The sequence below is a fragment of the Melanotaenia boesemani genome, chromosome 23 (assembly GCF_017639745.1).
Source record: "Melanotaenia boesemani isolate fMelBoe1 chromosome 23, fMelBoe1.pri, whole genome shotgun sequence".
NCBI classification, from domain to species: Eukaryota; Metazoa; Chordata; class Actinopteri; order Atheriniformes; family Melanotaeniidae; genus Melanotaenia; species Melanotaenia boesemani.
Genome location: NC_055704.1, coordinates 7,452,068 through 7,471,772, shown reverse-complemented (window position 1 = coordinate 7,471,772; position 19,705 = coordinate 7,452,068). Strand labels below are relative to the sequence as shown.

The 19,705-nt window shown below is 39.3% G+C and overlaps 1 protein-coding gene across 1 annotated transcript in view; it reads right to left on the bottom strand.

Annotated features, from left to right (window-relative positions):
• Positions 1 to 19,705, bottom strand: part of LOC121634490 (thyrotropin-releasing hormone-degrading ectoenzyme-like) — a 290,942-nt gene that overhangs the window by 20,099 nt on the left and 251,138 nt on the right. The window contains exon 17 of the mRNA XM_041977162.1: positions 237 to 404. Within this exon, the coding sequence (XP_041833096.1) occupies positions 237 to 404 (168 nt within the window). The remainder of the gene's footprint in view (positions 1 to 236; positions 405 to 19,705) is intronic.

The window sequence follows — 19,705 nt, the reverse complement described above, 5'->3', positions numbered from 1 at the left end:
TTTCAGAGATCGAGAGCATTTTCACCACACAGTAGTCTATGATGAGCTAGGTTGGCCACCACTTTGTCTTACACATAATTAGTAAAGTGGATGGAATGTCACCTGAAACCCTGAAAAACTAAGGCACAACATTCACCCGAGTTATTCTGAGTTGTGATCAGTGATATGGGTTTAGAAGAATCGATTAGATGGGTTTAAATTTCTGAATGATGCAGAAACAGTTGTGTGGCTCATACCTGTTAAGGAGGAAGGTGTTGTCTGAGCAGGTGAGAGCCTCCAGCAGGATCTTCTTCTCTGAGACGACATTTGTTGAGTGAAACTTCATCCAGATAAACTCCCACACGTCCTCGTCCATCAGACTAACCCCGGTACAGTAAACAATGTCACGGATGTTGGGAGGAATCCTGCAACAGCAATGACATGGTCAAGCCATCAGACTGAGGGTGCAGCTCATTTCCAACACAGAAGAAGCAAAGTGTGTCACTCATTTTAGTTTGATTTGACTTGTGTGGGTGAAGGGCAGCGAGGGACCAGGAACATAATGAAATTAAAAACCCTGATAAGAGACATCCTCAGGATTAGCCAGGGCAATCTCTGGGCACTAATTCTGGTTCCATTATAAACACTCCTTTCATGTGGACATGAAATGCAGACAGAGGCCCACTTAAGGCACTTTCTCACCAACTGTGGCTTCGGTGAGGCTAATTGGCAAGGGGTGCTCTGAACCCATCTGAGTAATTCAACGAGCTGGAATACAATTTGAGTTTGAATGGGATCCATTGCAGCTGTGGAGACCAACGACAGCTCCTGTTTCAGCTGTGTTTGACATTTCCACATGAAAAACTGTAATCTGTCAGTGAAAACAACAAATGTTTATGGCAGCCTCCAAGCTGAGCTTTATAGGCATATTTAAATCTCCACATAGCTAAAACCATAACCATTAACAACAGTTTTAAATATTGAGACTGATACAGACCACACAGTTTCTGTAATAGCAGCCATGTACTTTTTGTGAGTGTCTGGTTCAAATACAGTTCAGTTTCACAACAGAAGTTGTAAGAGATCATTTTGCCCACATCTCTAAAAAGAAACATCACAATCTAAAAACAGTCACATGATATTGTTGGCTTTTGTTTTGGGATGGGTAGCTCCAATGCAACATGAAAGGAATTGACTTGTCAAAGTCTTTTTCAGCACATCCCAAAGACTGATGGGGTTCAGGTCTGGACTTGGTGGTGACCAATTCATGCGTGAAAACTGAACCACTCCTTCACAATCTGAGCCCCATCAATCCTGGCATTGTCATCTTGGAATATGGCTCTGCCATCAGGGAAGATGGAATAACCTGCTCATTCAGTATAATAAGGTGACTTCTTTCTTTGGATACACAATGTTGCTGAACCTAGACTTGACCAACTGCAGCAACCCAGATCACAGACTGCCCCAGAGGCTTGCACAGTAGGCACTAAGTATGATGGCTGCATCACTTCATCTGCCTCTCTTCTTACCCTGATGCTCCAATAACTCTGGAACAGGGTAAATATGGACTCATCAGACCACATGACCTTCTCTAATTCCACCAGAGTCCAGTCTTTATGCTCCCTAGCAGATTTAAGACTTTTTCCTCGATTATCCTCATTGATAAATGATTTCCTTGTTTCCTCAAGGCTACACAGCTGTGTAGTCCCCATCTCTTGAGTTCCCTTCACATTGCTTGTGTGGAAATGTTCTTACTTTCACAGTTAAACATAGACTTGAGTTTGGTTTTGTTTTTTTATAATTTGATTTCACCAAATGTTAAAGTGATTGCCGATTACCATCCATCCATTTTCCATGTCGCTTTTTCTAATCCAGGGCCATAGGGAAGCTAAAGCCTATCCTGGCAATTACCAGGCAAGAGGCAGGGTAAACCCAGGACAGGTCGCCAGTCTATCGCAGGGCCAACAAAAAGAGACAAACAACTACTTACACTCACACAGAATTCAGAGTAAACAATAAGCATAAACATGCATGTCCTCGGACTGTAATTTAAGATTTTTATTCTGACCACATTTCTTCCTGGAAGACGATGGTTCCCCACTATCCTTCCAGTTTAATAATGTGTTGGACAGTTTTTAACCCAGGTTTAGTAGTTTCTCTCTCTGCTTAATACCATGGGATGTGTCTTTCCACATGGTTGTATTATACATTTTTTCAACAATTTCATATGGGTGTCAGAGGTACAACAACATTGTTTTCAAAGTGTATTACCCCAAATTCAGCCTTGGTCCTTAATGCCAGCCGTTCCAAATGTGGAACTAATGAGCTCTATTGAGAACAGGCTGTTTCTGTATCTGAACCTTTAAATGTTCATGAGTGGTGCCTGTCCACGCCCACTCCACACCCCTCTCTGAGAGAGGATCGGCTTTCGCTGCCGCCCACTCTGTGACTTCAGGGGTCAGGCTCAGCTAGCTGGGGCAATATCCACTACCGGGGGGAGTGGTTATTTACGTTCATGAGGTCACAAAGGGAAAGATCTTATACCCATCAGTTTGAGCACACGTTTACTAAAACTGACAGAATTTTCTCATTTTTGGGCCTCATACACAGGCTATGAGGATGCACATGACGTTTGAAAACCTTTAGAAAGTGAACTTTGCATAATATGGGACCTTTAAGAAATAAGAAGCTACCCACTGCATCAGCTAACGCATCATCCATGCAGTAGTTATCCAATGGGAGGCTCTTACCCATTTGCTTAGTTAAACTCAGGTGGTGACTTTTCTTTTTCAAGGGCAGTGTATATGGTAACATCTAAACCCTAACCTGACTTATGATTAGTGTAAAGCTAATCTAAATGGAGCCAAGATTAAGAATTAAATCAGTGGAAATGATCATGTCAGGTCCACCACATTCAGATAACACCATGAACGCACTTCACTGAAACACTGTAACACCTTTGTTGGGCTTAGCTGATAGCACCCTTTACTCCAAACATAACAGATTTTTGCAGAAAATGAATAAACAGACATAATAAAAACAATACAAAAGACATTAAACACTATAAACTGTAGAATGAGTTGAGGTGATTTTTAGTGCAGGACTTATTATTTTCAGTGTTTGTTAGAAGTTCTTATGGCCAAGGGCAAAAAGCTGTTTGTGGATCTGGTGGTGCAAGAATTTATTGATTTATAACATCTCCCTGATGGCAGCAGATCAAATAGGCGGCAAATAGGCAGAATATGAGAGGTCAGTAGTGATAGTTTTGGTCCTCTTAAGGACTCGAAAACTAAGTCATTTCTTTCGGTATTACTCCATCTTCTGCGTCAAGCGACGGAGATAGCTAAGCTCCCTAAAAACGGACCATATGATGTGCGTAACGGATGCAGAAGATGGACGAAACTGTCCGTCAGTCTGCGTATCCATCTTCTGTGTCAAGCATAAAAGGGTCTTTACAAAATTTGCTAATGATTTCTGTTTGTACAGAGTATGCCAAGTCTGCATGGGGGTTGGTAAATGCAAACTATGGTTCTTAGTGTGAGTAATTCAATTTTTGAGCAGCTGTAGAAGCTACCAACTTTCAGCTGCTCAGTGGACAATAATATCATCACAAAGCAGCTCCCTATGCTGCCTTTACACTGCCAAATGTGATGCTGGTCATTAAGTGTGAGGCTAGTACCGGCTACAGGGAAAGGTTGGCTGCTACCCTTCAGGCCACTTCACAGCTGCTGACGGCAACTCACTCAACCTGTCCAGGTGACTAGTGCTTGTATATGTAGCCATTTACACAGTAGATTACCTGGAGAAAAAGCCGCTTTTATCTTAGTTTAACTAAGACTTTAACTTTATGCTTCTTGCTTTGTTTCTAAAAGTCAGCGTGATGACAAACTAGAGCAGAAATGAATTAAGTGAGATGCACCTCTTTGTGGACCAGCTGTGAAACCTCTGTCAGGATTTTTTTCATTTTGTCATGTATCACCATTTGCAGGCAGAGGAAGAAAAGTGGGATCAGTCAGGCAACCTGACGGACTGGTTGAACAAACAGTCTTCTGTCTGCTGGGGGAAAATGCAGCAGCTGTGAAGGAGGCTGATAAGAACTAAATCTGCAAAAGCTTCAACACACCGTCGATCATAATTCATCCATGAAGCAAAAATCCTGAAAAATATTCAGAAGTCTTAAAGTGACAGAAAACTTTGTTTATTTGATACAACTATGGGTCTGTGAAGCTGCTGTGAGTCTGAAATGAACTGCAGTTCATTGAGGGAAACATGAATTTCAACATGTACTGCGACATTCTGAAGCAGAATCTGATCCCCCTCCCTTGGAAAACTGGACGACATGGCAGTTTTCCAACATTGTACTGACCACAAACACACGACGAAGATGACAACTTCCTTGTTGAGGAAGCTGATGATCAAGGTGATGGAGTGGCCAAGTATGTTTCCAGACCTGAACTTAATTGAGCAGCTGCTGGGCTCCTCAGGTGGAAAGTGGAGGAGCAGAAGGTGTCTAACATTCATCAGCTCTGTGATGTAATGGTGGAGGACTGGAAAAAGGTTCCAGTAACAACCTGTACAGCTCTGGTGAGCTCCATACACAAAGAGAATGGAGACTGTGCAGGATAACAATGGTGTCCACACAAAATATTGACACACTGGACACAATGTGGACAGTTCACGGTGGGGTGTACTCACTTGTGTTGTCAGCTATTTATACAATATTGTCTGTGTGTTGAGCACAGTAAATCTGTACTGCTCTAGCTGAGTTTCATTTCCACAGGCTTGTTCTTTGGGGAAATCTAATAAAATTGCTGCAGAAATGTGAAGGATGTACTCATTTTTAAGACACTTTAGATCAGCGATCCTTAGTGCTGGTCCTCGTCGGCTGGTGTCCTGCAGGTTTTAGAAGTTTTGCTGCTGCAACACACCTGACTCAAATCAATGGGTAATTATCAGAGCCTGACATCAAGTTCTGCACAAGTCTGAGTCTGAACCAGGTGTGTTGCAGCAGGGAAACCTCTAAAACCTGCTGGACACCGGCCCCCGAGGACCAGGATAGAAGAACCCTGCTGTAGATCATCATATAAAGTGGATTTTGCCTTATGTGAAACAACTGCCTAATGATTTGTTTCCAAACTTACACTATTTAACATAAAAACCAGTACATTTTATAAATATGAACAAATGTACCTATTGCACATTTTCTAAATTATCGATTTATTTCTGACGTAAAGGAATACACAGTCACTTCATGCAAACGATTCAGGTTGTTTTTAATGGAAATACTTCTTTTTTGATCAAAATGAAGTATTCATCCATCAGATTCCATTCATTAAACTATGGTGCATAGATTTTTATGCATCAGTGACACAAATTATTCAATAGTTTGTGTCACTTTGTGTCATGTGAACTGTCTTGTGCTTGAGTTCTTCACCATGAACCTTTAAAGAAATCAAGTGAATAGGGATTTCTAAAGCTGGTGTTTCCACAGGTCTTTCTGTGCTGTGTTTGTTGTTCTCACACATACTGTACACACACTCCCTGTCCCAGCTGGTTACTGGCCTGAATCACCAGTAAAGCATATAGGTGACCGTTCCCTTCACAATATAATGTATATTTGTATATATTTTTAGATATATATGTGTGTGTGTGTGTGTGTGTGTGTGTGTGTGTGTGTGTGTGTGTGTGTGTGAGAGAGAGAGAGAGAGAGAGAGAGAGAGAGAGAGAGAGCTTGTACTTGACCTAAATTGTCAATAAACTAAAACTAACTCCCATCACAATACAGTGTGCTCAGTTGGCAGTAAAATTATATACTGATGAGCTACTGAACAAACACTATGTGTGCTGGAGTGTGTTTAAAAATTCATTGTGTGTGTATTCAGGGTGAGAGCCTAGTGAGTCATGCAGGGACAATTGCATCATTCACCGACCTGCAAAATCATTTTAGGGATGCTCCACTTAAGAGAAAGCTTCAACACACACAAACATACACACAGGCCAACTTGTACTTTACTGCTGACAGCAGCATTAAAAGTCATTTTCTGGTGACGTCTGTCAACTCCAGTTTATTAAGGTTCATAATGTACAAGAATTTTGCACACTTATTAAATCTGACATGTCACTGATTCCACGGGTTTGAGAAAACAGAAAAAACAAACAATGTGCAGCTCAGTCAGGAATTATGTGCAATGACTTTTGGTATTAATTCAGTTTTCAAGTGTTTACAAAAGTCAAAGTAACTAAGTTTACCAAGTTCTCTTTTGGTTAGGGTTTACAGTGCTGAAATACTTTGGAGTAGTAACATCATTCTAAGATTAAACAAGTCATGAAAAGTTGACTTTTGGTGAGTGAATCTGTATCTTTCCTGTAATATGTTCACGACTTCTATAAAAACTAAATAAATTTATTTATTCTATTTTTTTTCATTTTTTTATTATGAAGCTTTAGGTTAGAGTATGCCGATGCATTTGAGATTTTGACTGTGTTAAATATTCCTAATAATAAAAATTTTTGTAATAATAATAAAAAAACAAAAATAATTTCATGCTCAGGCAGCATTACTGTCTTTGAGCACATTACTCAAATCTGATCATTATCGGATTTCTGCAGTGTAAACATATCTTTCATCAGATAATGGAAGCTAGCTTAATATGAGAAATTGAGTTAACACCAGTTCTCCAATATCTTTGTGCATGTAGAGCTGTTTATCTGATTTATTTATTTATTTATTTATTTTAAATCGCGCCTGTGGGAAAAAACAATGTTGCTTCCACCAACATCTTCCGTTAAAGAGATGGAAGCGGTGCCGTTACAGTGTGACACAAAAGAAAAACACGATTGCAGCAGCAGGAAGTTGGAGAATAAACAAAATAAAACCTTTACATGCACTCAATTTTGCAGCTTCTTAGCTCCCACATTAGCAGCTAACGCTGGGACCATGGACATCACCATGATAAACAAATACTGGATGTTTTGAAAATTACTGCATCCAAGTGGGTGGTTGAAAAAGCATAATCTGAAAGTTTGACAACAGAGCCTTAAGTTGGGTACACACAGAAAGATTATTGGGCAGTTTTTGTCCCGATGTTCCTCTTCCCGACCCTTCCCGAGAAATGTAGTACATCAAAAAAAGCTCTGCAAAATGTGGTACGTTTCCTGAGTTTCCTACTTCTGTCTGCCTCTGTCTGCTAAACATAAAGGTGCTATGAGCTCCTCCTCTGTCTGGAAAAAGGCGGGAATCACCATAGCAACCTGCAATAAAGTGAAACATTCCCTCATAGCTGCCCTCGTTGGCATTGTTTAGTCTTTTATATTTTCTGATCAGAGCCTATAAAAAAGCAGCATTAATGTGAGAAGCTAAAGGGCTAATGGGAAAAAGGTGTGTAACATGATGTTAAAACTCTTTCTAGTTTATTTATCTGGTAAAACACTGTGTTTTGTTTCTGCTATTCTTAATAAAAATAACAGTAATAATGTGACACTTTCCTCCAAAGAATATATAATATTCTTTCCGGAAACCTCCAGATGGCTGAGATTCCATTAACTAACACACTCACTCTGTGTGAGTCTCTGTATGTGTGTTTTAACAGTCTGCAGAGGATGTTTTATGTCCTGAAGCTGTTTCCCCTGAAATATCTCGTCCTTCCTCTTATTCTTCCTCTGCATCAAACTCCCACTGACAGTAAATATGCCTCCCCACCATCTGCTGCGACTGTCGGTCCATATGTCTGTCTGTCTGACTCTGCAGTCTAAGTGTCACTCTGAATTTTGAAAATCAGTCTGTCAGACTGATTAAACATTTAAAGTGGCTGGCAGACACACGCCGGCTTGTTCAGGTAGTTAAAAGCCTGACTAAAGGTTGACTGCTGCATAGAGAGACATCTAATGGGTGCAAATGGTTTTATAGTTGACTCAGTGAACACCCAAGCCCACTGTGTCTCTCAGTTTAGATATATTTAACTTAAATGATATATTTTGTCAAGTAATTTGAACAGTTTTATTGGCTATCTGTGGAATAATGGTACAAAATGATGGTACATTTGATCTTTCTCTTTTAAACAGCCTGCGCTTGCTATGATCTTTTAAAGTGGCCGTGGTCAACAGTTTTCCAGATTTTTCAAAGTGTTTCTTTGGACATTTTCTGCTTTTTTACTTATTTTCAGTCCAGTGTTTGTATTTATAGGTGTGGCCCAGCATAATCTCTGGAGTTAACCATCCAGCACTGAGGGATTAGATGATATAACCGCAACAAGGACAGAAGATAGTTAATCTTAGACTAATATGTGAGTTTAAATCTTTGGTTTCACGGAAATACAAGCTCCACTTTGCTCTGAATTCTCCATTTACAACAGTTTTATAATGGTTTAGTCCATACCTACACCGGCTGTTGGAAGCTACGTATCCTGTGGTTGCCTATGGACACACACAAGAGTCAGGAAAAAGTCACGTCTTTCAGGCTACCAAAGAACAAGAAAAGAAAGAAAGAAGGAAGGAGAGAAAATGGAGAGAAGCAGCTGCTTCCCGGTGAGCAGCACCTGAACCAATACAGTTTGAGCTGATAGCAGCACGTTAGGATTCATTTAGGGACAAAACAGATTAATTACCGTCAGAAATTCATTAAAGTTGTTTCCATCAATCATTTGACTAAGAAGTCGTGGTAAAAACAGCTTGACTTGTATCGATATTTGATCCCTTTCCCAGTGATCATCCAGGACATATTTAGTATCGATGGATTTCTTGTGATCTCAGGATTGTGAAAAAGCTACTGTAATCAACCTTAAAAAAAGTAATATCAACACCAAGTGATCTTGGGTTAAATTTGAATAAGTGAACCAGAGGAGGAGAATATTCCAACTTTAAAGCCATAATAAAGGACTTATAAGACAGACTAATCATTAGAACCTACCATTGGTGAATATGAGTCACATTAAATATCTTATAATACACTCGAAAAAGTACTATTTTATAATAATGATAATAAATATTTGTTAAGTACTTAATCCACTGAATTAACTAGAAAATAAAGTTTTCAGGTGAGTCCCTCCACCAGAAAGGCGTTCATCCTGCATGTTATAAGATCCAGTGTAGAATTCACGTTAAGACAGCAGCTTCAATACAAAACGCGACTAATTTTAATTCTAATTCTGTTTTTTTCTAAGCAAACATCCAAATTCATGTAATAGATCAACATGACATCACCTGACTGCATTTACAACAACAGTCTGGTATTTAATTGTATTTTTTAACTTGAATCCTTATAAATAATTTTTTTATTTTCAGAGGTATGTTTATTTGTTAAGCCACTTAATACTGACCTATGAATCATCAAACTTTAGAAATGAACCGGTATTTTGTTGACACATAGCAAAGAACTGATTTTTAATATTATCTTCAGGCTTTTCTTTCCATTAAATCTCTAAAAACAGCAAAGATACGACAGTCTGACGGACAGAAAATAGGATTTCAGCAGCAACAAGGTGATTCCAACTAATTGGCCCCCACCTATGTCTGTTTTAACTCCTTACCCTCCTTTCATTCTTGAAATGAGAATGATGTAAACTATTCCAGGCTAAAATTATAACAGTAGATTCAGAATTTCAGACCAGTCGCAAATGCATTTGATCTTTGAAGCCATACAGTACTCCAGCAGCAGATGATGCTGCAACAAAAACGCTACTCGGCAAGGGTCCAGTAACAGTAGTCCAGTAAGACAGTGGGTCCACAACAAAGTCTTTTATCCATAAAAACCAGTTTTAGGTGAAAATCTATAGGATTTAAAGGGGCTGAAAACTATCTACAGAGGATGAAGAGGATCGCAAAGTGATGTCCTCAAGAAATCCAGGGCAGACCTGAACCAGGACCAGATAGGCCTTAACTTACAGGACTGACTCCATGTGAGAGTGGCTGCCAAAACTCATGACCACCACAAGGGGCCTACAAAGAACTCGTTATAATCTGTGACAGCTTCATATCTGGACCACGTCTGACCTATGCAACACTTGCTGTGTCTGCGCCAGAAGGGCCAAAAGTATCCCAGACTAGGCCCAGAAGTGTCCGCTATCTGGGAGAACCCAAGAGATGCATCTGGACCTTCAGTCGATCCATCTACTGTTGGCTGAAGCCCAATCAGAAATGGTCTCCATGGAAACGTGGCTGTCTAGAAGCCGTGCTTAAGCAAGGAGAAAAGACTGAGGTATGTCACATGACATAATTAATTCTCCCCAGAACTCAGACAGTCTGGGATCATCTGGATAGAGAACCAAAAGCACAAACATCTAAAGAAGAGCTTTGGAAAGTCCTTCAAGAAGCCTGAAGAGCTATTCCTGAGGACTACCTAAAGAAATGACTGAAAGCTCTCTAAGAGGATTTAGACTGTGATGAAGAATAAAGCTATAAATAAAGCAATACATAAAAGATATATAAAGAAATGAGACTTTTGCACAGAGCTTTATACAGCAAAGTGTGTAAGTGCATCATTTCAGCAGATAAAATCCAGTCATTCTGAACTAAAAGTTGATTCTTCAGCTACATTTTCTGCTTCTCTGCTCTGTTGTCGTCTGTGAAGTCAGGAGAAATTAATACTTTTTGCGGAAAAGAGATGAAATTTCAAAACAGTTTATAGGCTAGACGTTGTAGAAAATTAGCATAATCATACTGCAAAGCAATTTCACATATAGAGCCTGAAACAAGTCCAGGATTACAGGAAAATAGCAGGGAAAAGTACATTGAAATTACTTCCGAATCCTATGGTGTACACAAGAACAGAGATGTAATGCTTTAATCTGTCTTAGTTATAGATAAACAGCTCATCCTCTGACAATCTTTATTTCTCATGCAGATGCTTGTCAGAGAAAGCTAAAAGGGTTTAGAGGAGCGAGATAAAAGAAGCCACTTGAAATCCCTGCAGTAATGTAGTTGTTTTATGATTATTATAATTACAGGCCATGTACTCTTACATGTTTTGATCTCTTATCAAGTCTGCCCTGGAGCAGGTTGGGTCTGTAGCTAACGTTGCTAAGGTACATCCATTGAGGAAATGAATGGCTTTGATACTGAAAATCCAGACTTAAAGCTGAAGTTGCCTCCTTCAGCCACTAATCCTGCCTTAATGTATTAAAAATGTGTTTCTCTGCCTAACTTTACGACAGCTCCAAAAGAGTTGCAATGCTGTTTTAAATGTAAATAAAAACAGAACATGACGATTTGCAAAATCTCATAAACTCATATTTTATTCCCAGTAGAAGATAAAAAAACATATCAGATGATGAAACTGAGATATTTTACCATTTCATGGCAAATATGAGCTGATAGTGAATCTGATGGCGGCAACACGTCTGTAGACAGAAGGTCCAGGGTGATGTTCAGCATAGTGTAATATCTCCTCTTCTTTTAACAACTGACTGTAAACACCTGGTAAGTGAGAAGACCATTTGCTCGAGTTTTAAGAGAGGAATGTTGTCCCATTCTGGTCTGATACAGGATTCTAGCTGCTCTACAGTCCTGAACCTTGGTTGCTGGATTTCTGCTTCCATGATACTCCACATGTTCTGTATTGGTTTAAGTCCTGGACTGCAGACAGGCCAGTTCAGCAGCTGGACTCTGATGCTGTTGTGATGGATGCAGGACGTGGTTCAGCATTGTCTTGCTGAAATCTGCAAGGCATGTCATGGAAAAGCACGTCTCTTTCCATGAAAGAGACGTGGATGGGATCAGATGTTGCTCCAAAACCTCCGTCTACTTTTCAGCATTGATGGAGCTCCACAGATGTGGAAGCTGCCGACGCCATAGGCACTAATGCAGCCCCACCGATCTGCCCACAGAATATTTTTCCACTTTACCTCAGACCATGTTAAATATCTTTGGTCCAGAGAAGACGGCGCTGTTTCTGGATCCTGTTCACATCTGTTTTTCTTTGAATGATGGAGCTTTATACTGCATTTGTGGATTTTAGGGTAAACTGTGTTCACAGACAGTGATTTCTGGAAGTATTCCTGGTTTTAATGAAGCATCCAGCCTTGTCCATGCACACAGAGATTCCTTCTGGTTCTCTGAATCTTGTGACAATAGACACTGTAGATGGTGGATCTTCACAATTTTTCATTTTCCTTAAATTGCTACACAATTTCACGAACCTCTGTCCATCTTTCCATCAGAGAGACTCTGAAATGCTCCTTTTATACCCTGTCATGTTACTGACCTGTCACCAATTAACCTGATTAGTTGTCAAATGCTCCTCGGGTTGTCTTTATTAGTACCAGTTACTTTTCTAGGCTTTAGCTGATCCTTTTCCAACTTTTTACAGATGTGTTGATGCCATCAGTTTTACAATGAGCTCATTATTTTCATAAGATGGTGAAATGTCTCAGTTTCCACATCTGATCTGCTGTTCTACTGCGAATAAAATATGAGTTTTTGTATTCTGGTTTTTGTTTACATTTACATAGCATCTCTGGGTTGTATCTGACAATTTCACAATGAGTTGTAGAGTAAAAATGTTACGTTGTTCAATAACACTAACTATTACATAAAATAATTTCGTGGCTGTGTGTAAGACAGAGCTGAGAAGCTGCAACATCAGCGACTTTCCTGTTTATTTAGCTCAGCTGTGAATGAAAATCTTACATTGTACTGTTATTAATAAAAGGAAAATCCAGTGCTGCTTTTTACATGTTTAAGCCCAATTAAGACCTGGTGCCACTCTTTATACTCATTTGTAAAAGTGGCTGCAGAAGTTCAAACAGCTGCATTGAAAAGTTCTCATTCAGACATCAGTTCCTGCCACGTTGATTTAAAGGGGTGCATGTATGAAAGAGGCTAATGCTAACCTTTTTTTAATTATTATTCTTAAAGAAAATGACTCCCAGCTGTATTAATTATGAAGTAACATGTTGGTTTCAGTCTTGCAGTTTTCCTTTGATAGCATAATTGCTTCTACCTTTCCTCAAGCTTTCTGTGAGCTAATTATATGAAACACAAGAAGTGGACAAAAAAATAATGAAGTCAAAACTTTAGCCACAGAGTCTTTATGAGGCATCTAATAGAATCTGAAATTAATCAACAAATGAAGATGTCATAAACTGGAGGGTTTGGTGCAACTAGGAGTTGGCCTTTCTACTTATGAAATTAAACAGCATTGTCCTCATCTCGTTTGAGTCAGTGTCCTTTATACAAGTTTCCTGCATAATGGAGCTTCAGTGCCTGATATAAACCTTTGGCACTGATGATCTCCTGCTCCTGACAGATGATACGACAGGGCTTGTAAATAATTTCCGCCATGAATTCTTATTTTCAAACCAGTTAACATCCAATTCACAGAATATTGTCAGTGCAGTAAAACTGATTATTATCACTGGGCAGCATCTTTAAAACCATCCAACATCCTTAACACACACAAAAAAACCCAAGAATTAGTACCAACCACCATGACCTATGCATAATCTTCTTGCACTATAATATCTTAATGTCACTGCATGAACAACTTGACTCCAACTTTTCTTATTTCTTTTCCACTGCAGGTCATTCCCATTCTTTTTAGCGTCTTTTAACTCTGTAGGGAATTCAGACAACTGAAATTCAGAGCTTCTATAGATTTTATTTTATCTCTGAAGTAAGCTTCTCTTTTTCAGAGTAAGCACTTTCCTGCACAGGAATCAGCAATAACACAGAAAACTAAAGATTTACAACATGATTTACCATTGTCATTGAACCTCTGGCTGGCCATTACATCACTTCACTCTTCCTCTCTATAGTATGAATGCAGCTAGAGAAAAAGCCCTTGAAAACATGTTGTCCTGTTGTCCCATGTTGTCTCTCGCATTGGGAAGGATATTAGATGACAGTGGAACAAAAACTTCCTGAATACATTTTGCTCTTTGATTTGATAGACTGCTTTGTTTTTAAAGCAGTGCTTTTGGTTGCATAGTTTAAACATAAGGATGCGGCCGCCATCAGTTTTAAGATTTCTGAAGATATTATGACCAATAAGGGTCAGTGTTACTTTTCTGTCAGAGAGTTGCTATTGGACCTGATGCAATTTAAAAACGAATAAACAAACAAAACCAAAACCTGACTGTCCACACACCAAACACACCCAGTCTAGCTCAATTATTCTAGTGATCAGATCCTTGACCTGAAGTAGCGCTGAAGAAACTACTGAGATGAGGGATGCAATGAACTAAAAAGGGTCATTACAGACCCATCTTAAGGTTTTTCTTTACAACAACCACAACGAATAGTAATAGAAATGATGTAAAGTTTATTCATCTCAACTGGGGAAACTGCTTCTTTGCATTTAACCATGCTAGCTGCTTTAGGAGAGTGGGTGGCCATATTAGATTGGCCGAGAAACAGCTGGGGGTTACAGGCCTTGCTCAGAGGCTTACAGTTGTTCTCCTTTCATTGCCAGCCTGGACTTGAATCAGGGATCCTCCACCTCTCTCACCTCTAGGCCAGTGTTTCTCAGTAGTGGTCCTAAGGACCCACTACCCTACATGCTTTTAGATGTTTCTGTACTTTAACACACCTGGCTGAAATGAATGGCTAATTAACAGGCTTGCAATTTGAATCGGTGTATTGGAGTAGAAAAACATCTAAAACAGGGCAGGATTGCCAGGTTGCCAGGATTGAGAAATACTAGCATAGGCTTCCACTCCCAAATCGGCTCCCAAACCTCAACCACAGCTTTTGCTCATGAACTAATTAACTGGACAAAATGGTCACCTGATGCTGGTGATATTTTCCTGAATGCAGCAGATGTTGATCTCAGTTTACAACATTAGACAAAGACACAGAGGGTCGGATGGCATGTCTAATGCTTTATATCACAGCATGAAATGCATGATGACTCTGGCCCACGAGGGCCAATGTCGTGCAGGTTTTAGATGTTTCCCTGCTCCAACCTGATTGAAATAAAATGTATCCAAAAGCTTGTTGTCAAGTTCTAAACAAAGACCCCTTAATTGCAATCAGGTGCTTTGAAGCAGGTAAACATCAACCCTTGAGAAATATAGTTTGACATCATGGGGTTAGGGCAATAAAAATACTTGAAATTAGAACTACTTGGTTATAATTACAAATAAACATACATTTCTTACACTGCAACCATTGTGGTAATTGGTGCCATTATCACTTCCTGGTTGGGTTTCAGTAGTAATGTCTGTCGATTTGGAAATAAAAACTACTTGGTTAAATTAGAAAGAGATGGTGGGTACAGATTAAATTGTTATACACTTATATAAAAACCTTTAAAGATGAGGTTGCAAAATTTGCATGCAGTTGCTCTCATGACCACTAGAAGTCATGACCCTTTAATCAAAACGATATGTTGATTTGGCCTGCGTGAACTAACACCCCCTGGATTCACATTTGGAAGGACTTCCTTAAATTTACATAAAAACCATTAAAACACTTGCCTTTTTGTTTCAGTTCGAACCAAAGTGGAAGACTGACTCATTTTCCCGGCTGCCAAAAGTCAAGTCAAGTTCAATATTTGGCTTAAAGTTTGCAAATTCTTGAAATTATTTGCAATCAAATAAACACACACTTTGCTGCTGAAATACTGAATGTAAAAGAGTGGAGGACTAGAGGGTTAATGAGGCCCAAGACGTTCACTGGTGCCCCTGAATCTCCTATGAGCTTAATTTGTTCCTGCCTGTTGGTGCACTAAGATATCTTTAAAAACAGATGCATTTTTAAAAAGCTATTTAGATGGTTAATTTACAATAAAGTCTCATAGTAGCATCATTAATATTTCAGAGGGATGTGGGTGCTGAAATAATAGCTGCTCTCTGCAGTAATTATACCCTCCCTGTTCTGGTCAGGATTATTACAGCAGGTGATCGCTAATTTACATGCAGGTGTGACTCAGCTCTCTCAGATCACAGGCTTATCTCATTTGTCACATTTCACAGGGGGGTGAAACTGCAGCTTGATGCTCAGGATGCAAACAGAATTCCATAAATGTAAAGTAGCGTCATCCTCCGTTCATAAGGAGAGGTTTGTGGATTTGGGAAGTCTGGGTCCGGTGAGCTCTTCCCTGGTAAAACTAATCATCGTAGCATTCTCATAAATAGAAGGTCTGTAATTAATCCTTGGGTTTAGGCCGGAAAATCACATCCATATGATCTCCAGATGGGATTCAAATCACTGCATCGAGCTTCACATATTAAAAAGTCACCCCTGGAGAGATGAATCCTGCAGGAATGGAGATTTTTCTGGCACTTTTCCACCACCGTGAATGAACCACTTCCAAATTGCTTCTCAAATTTCAAAGGGAAACACTTTGTTATGGCCTGCCATATGGTCGTCAGCTAAACTGCACCCTCGTCACTCGCTGGGTGAGCAGCTACACTTTTATGTGCCCACATTATGCTCATCTAGAAGTTTGTGATTTGAGTTTTGGTGTTAGAAACTGTTTTTAGTATTATGTAAAAGTCTTGAACCACCCCTTATTTCTGAATACATTGCCAGAAAAAGAGGAAATCAGTGTAGTTATTTTTTAAATTCATGCTAGCATATGTTTCAACACAGTATTTAAGGCAAATATAATTTCTTTAAGTAGTCTTCAGGAAAAGTTCTCCAGGGTTCTTGAAGGACCTTCCAAGGAAGGGCAAGGTAGGACCGTTTATTTGTATAGCACATTTCATGCACAGGACAATTCAAAGTGCTTTACATAAAACAAATGATTACAGATGATTCCAAAGCTCTTCTTTGGATGTTTCTCCATTTTTCTTTCCAGTTCTCTGACCAGATGAACCCACGCTGCTTTAATGTTGAGGTCTTGGCTCTGAGGAGGATGCATCACTCCGTCAGGCCTGTGGCCTCTCATTTGGACATTTCACATTATTTTTCATTTCTCTTACTTGCAGAGGCCATAGCATGTTTTTGCATGTTTTGTGGATTGTTTGCAATGTTAAAATAATGTAATATCATCCTGAACACTTTCCAAAGCTAAAAGAAGGAAAAAAAAGCTTCATGCAAGTTTCCTTGTTTGGTGAAATTCAGGTGCTATTGCACTCGAGCTTGAAGATGCATGTTATTCATCTCAACAATTCTAAAGGCGAACATTTTTGTGCTGGAAGGAATGAACGAGCCTCTAGTACTTCTTGGAGCATTTTGTTTTTGTTTCAGAGATATCTCACAGAAAATGTTTTTTTGGTTGAAAGGGCATGTTGACCCTTTTTAAGCCTCTCTGAATACTCAGGGTCAGTGAATACAAGTTTGTTTTTCCTGGCCAGCAAAATGGACCTGAAAATATTTGGATTTCTTTTGCTACACCTCCCAGGTGAATGCATTATGAACAAGGCCCCGTGCGATGCTCACTGTGCGGAGAGACTGAAGCCAAAAGTGAAAGCTGTTCCGTCGCGGCATCAGTCTATGTTGATGTCTGTGTTGTGTTAGCATTAGGCATATGAATGGATTTGAGTTAAACACCTGACTGAAAAGGCAGGTGAGGGAGCTATGTGGTGTATGTTGTGTAAAAAAATTTGTTTACTGGACTACCAAAAATATTTATTGCTTTTAAAACCACTCAAACAAGCAAACAGTTTGCAACTACCAGCCCCTACATGCATTTCACATACAGTGTATAAAGAAGAACCATCAACTTACCTAACTTTCGAAATATCTGCAACAGATATTTTTGACTTTAGATTACATTTTTCCACATCCACTCCTCCAAACATGGATGTTTACAGAAAAATGTATATACGGTGAGGTGCTTTCCTATCGGAGACACTCTGCTCTAATCTTTGTTTTGGTGCTTGTTGTGCACACATTCATATTCTAGATCAGATTCTGGCTTGAATATGTTAAGCTGGAGTTATTTTGTAATGTTATTTAAAAAACAAAACAAAAAAACAAATCTAGCGAGTTTGTCAAAGCTTCCCATATTTAAAAATTTCTGACAAGTAACAGGAGCATTGTACGTTTCCGAGTCACCATTGTTTTCTTCTGCACCCTATAGCAAACCAATCGGAATGCACTTTCATGAAAGCTTCTTGATTTCAAGTGAAAGCTCGGCTCTATTCTGAAATATTTACCAACTATTTGGAGTCAAGATGGGTGCAAGATAATCTAGATGCATCCAAGATTAATAATGAATTGCCACAATGCCAGGTTTACTTTAAAGATTGCTTTAACTTGAAGGTGAAAAATGGTGGGGGCAAGACAGCCATTCATTCTTTGTTTGACAAAACACAATCAGATATACATTTTGTTGACATAGTTTCATGGTCCAAGAAGAAAACCCTGGATTATCTTGAATGGAATATAGCAAGAAAGGCTTCTATAGAAGAGAAAAGGCTCCTGTGGTGAAGACTGGAGTTTTGTAGAGCTTTCATATCTACATTTATTTTTCTAAGCAGATGCTTTTACCAAAAGCGACTTGCAAGAGAGCAACTAGCAACTTTCTGATTGAAAAACCTCCTCAGGGGAAGTCCCTAAAAACAAATAATTGGAGAATGTGATGGAGAAGGTGCACTGTGAATGTTTTATGAGGTGAATTACTTGGAAGTAATGTGGTATATGTTGGTGGGAACGTGCTTTTATCTTGCAAAATATGTACTAATAAATTGTGCTGGATAGAGACGAAGACGGTTTACTTCAGTGTTTTATCCATTTTTCTGATTCAAACAAACCTCCTGTCACTCACAGAGCACCAGTATCTGTTTCTACTTAATTTACTGTCTGAAACCTGTTTAGTTGTTTTTGTACATTTTGTTAAGAGCCCAGAGGAAGCCGGCGAGCAACTCCCCCCCCCCCCCCAACACACACAAAATCAAAGTTAAAGACAAAGAAGAATGGAAAGTGAAAACTAATCAGAGTGATGTTCAGACAAGGCGGGGGTGGCAGTCGCTCTGCTGCTTGTTGTGTTGTTTACTCTTTCAAAGGTTAACAATCTGAAAGAGGAATGTGTTTTTGAGCACAGACACATGTAAACACGTCTGATTTTATTGCCTGTTTTCAAACTGTTACCACCCTTTAAGGAAGTTCTAAAAAGTACTTTACCTAGTGTAGTACACATTTGGCCCACAAGAGGGCAAAGCACACCATTACCTTTGCCTGACATCTAATAGGCTTCAAGGGATTATTGTCTGTTTTCTAGGTAGGGTTGCATGTAGTATTTAGTAATCACTATCTTATCTGCATTATCAGCGAGTGTGTTGTTTGGAAAAACAGATGGTTTCCTAATGGCCGAGCTAATTCTAAAAGCTGCTGAAATGGGGACACCAGAAAACTTTTTTTCTTTCCCCTTATAAAACAACTTAAACTCAGAGCTGGAGCCAGGTTGTGGAAATCCACACCGCGGCAATTCGGTCTCAACAGACTCGCCGTACATATTACATCATGGTGTTGCAAACGCATCAAAGAACCAAACTGCTGCAAGACTCTCCACAGCGAGAAAACAGAACAAAACAGACAGAAATTTATTATTATACAAACAAATTTAAAGAAAAAAAAAAACACAATAAAAAAATAAATAAAACAATGAAGTGGCACTCCTGTAATATATTGTAAATGGACTGTACTTATACAGCCCTTTTCTAGTCATGTTGTCCATTCAAAGTGCTTTTACACTACATGTCACATTTACTTATTCACACACTCATACCACACATTCATATCCCCATAGACACATTGGGAGGCAACTTGTCCAAGGACACTTTGGCATGTAGTCAGGGGAAGCCTGGAACCGATCCACCAACTTTCTAGTTGGCAGACAACTGCT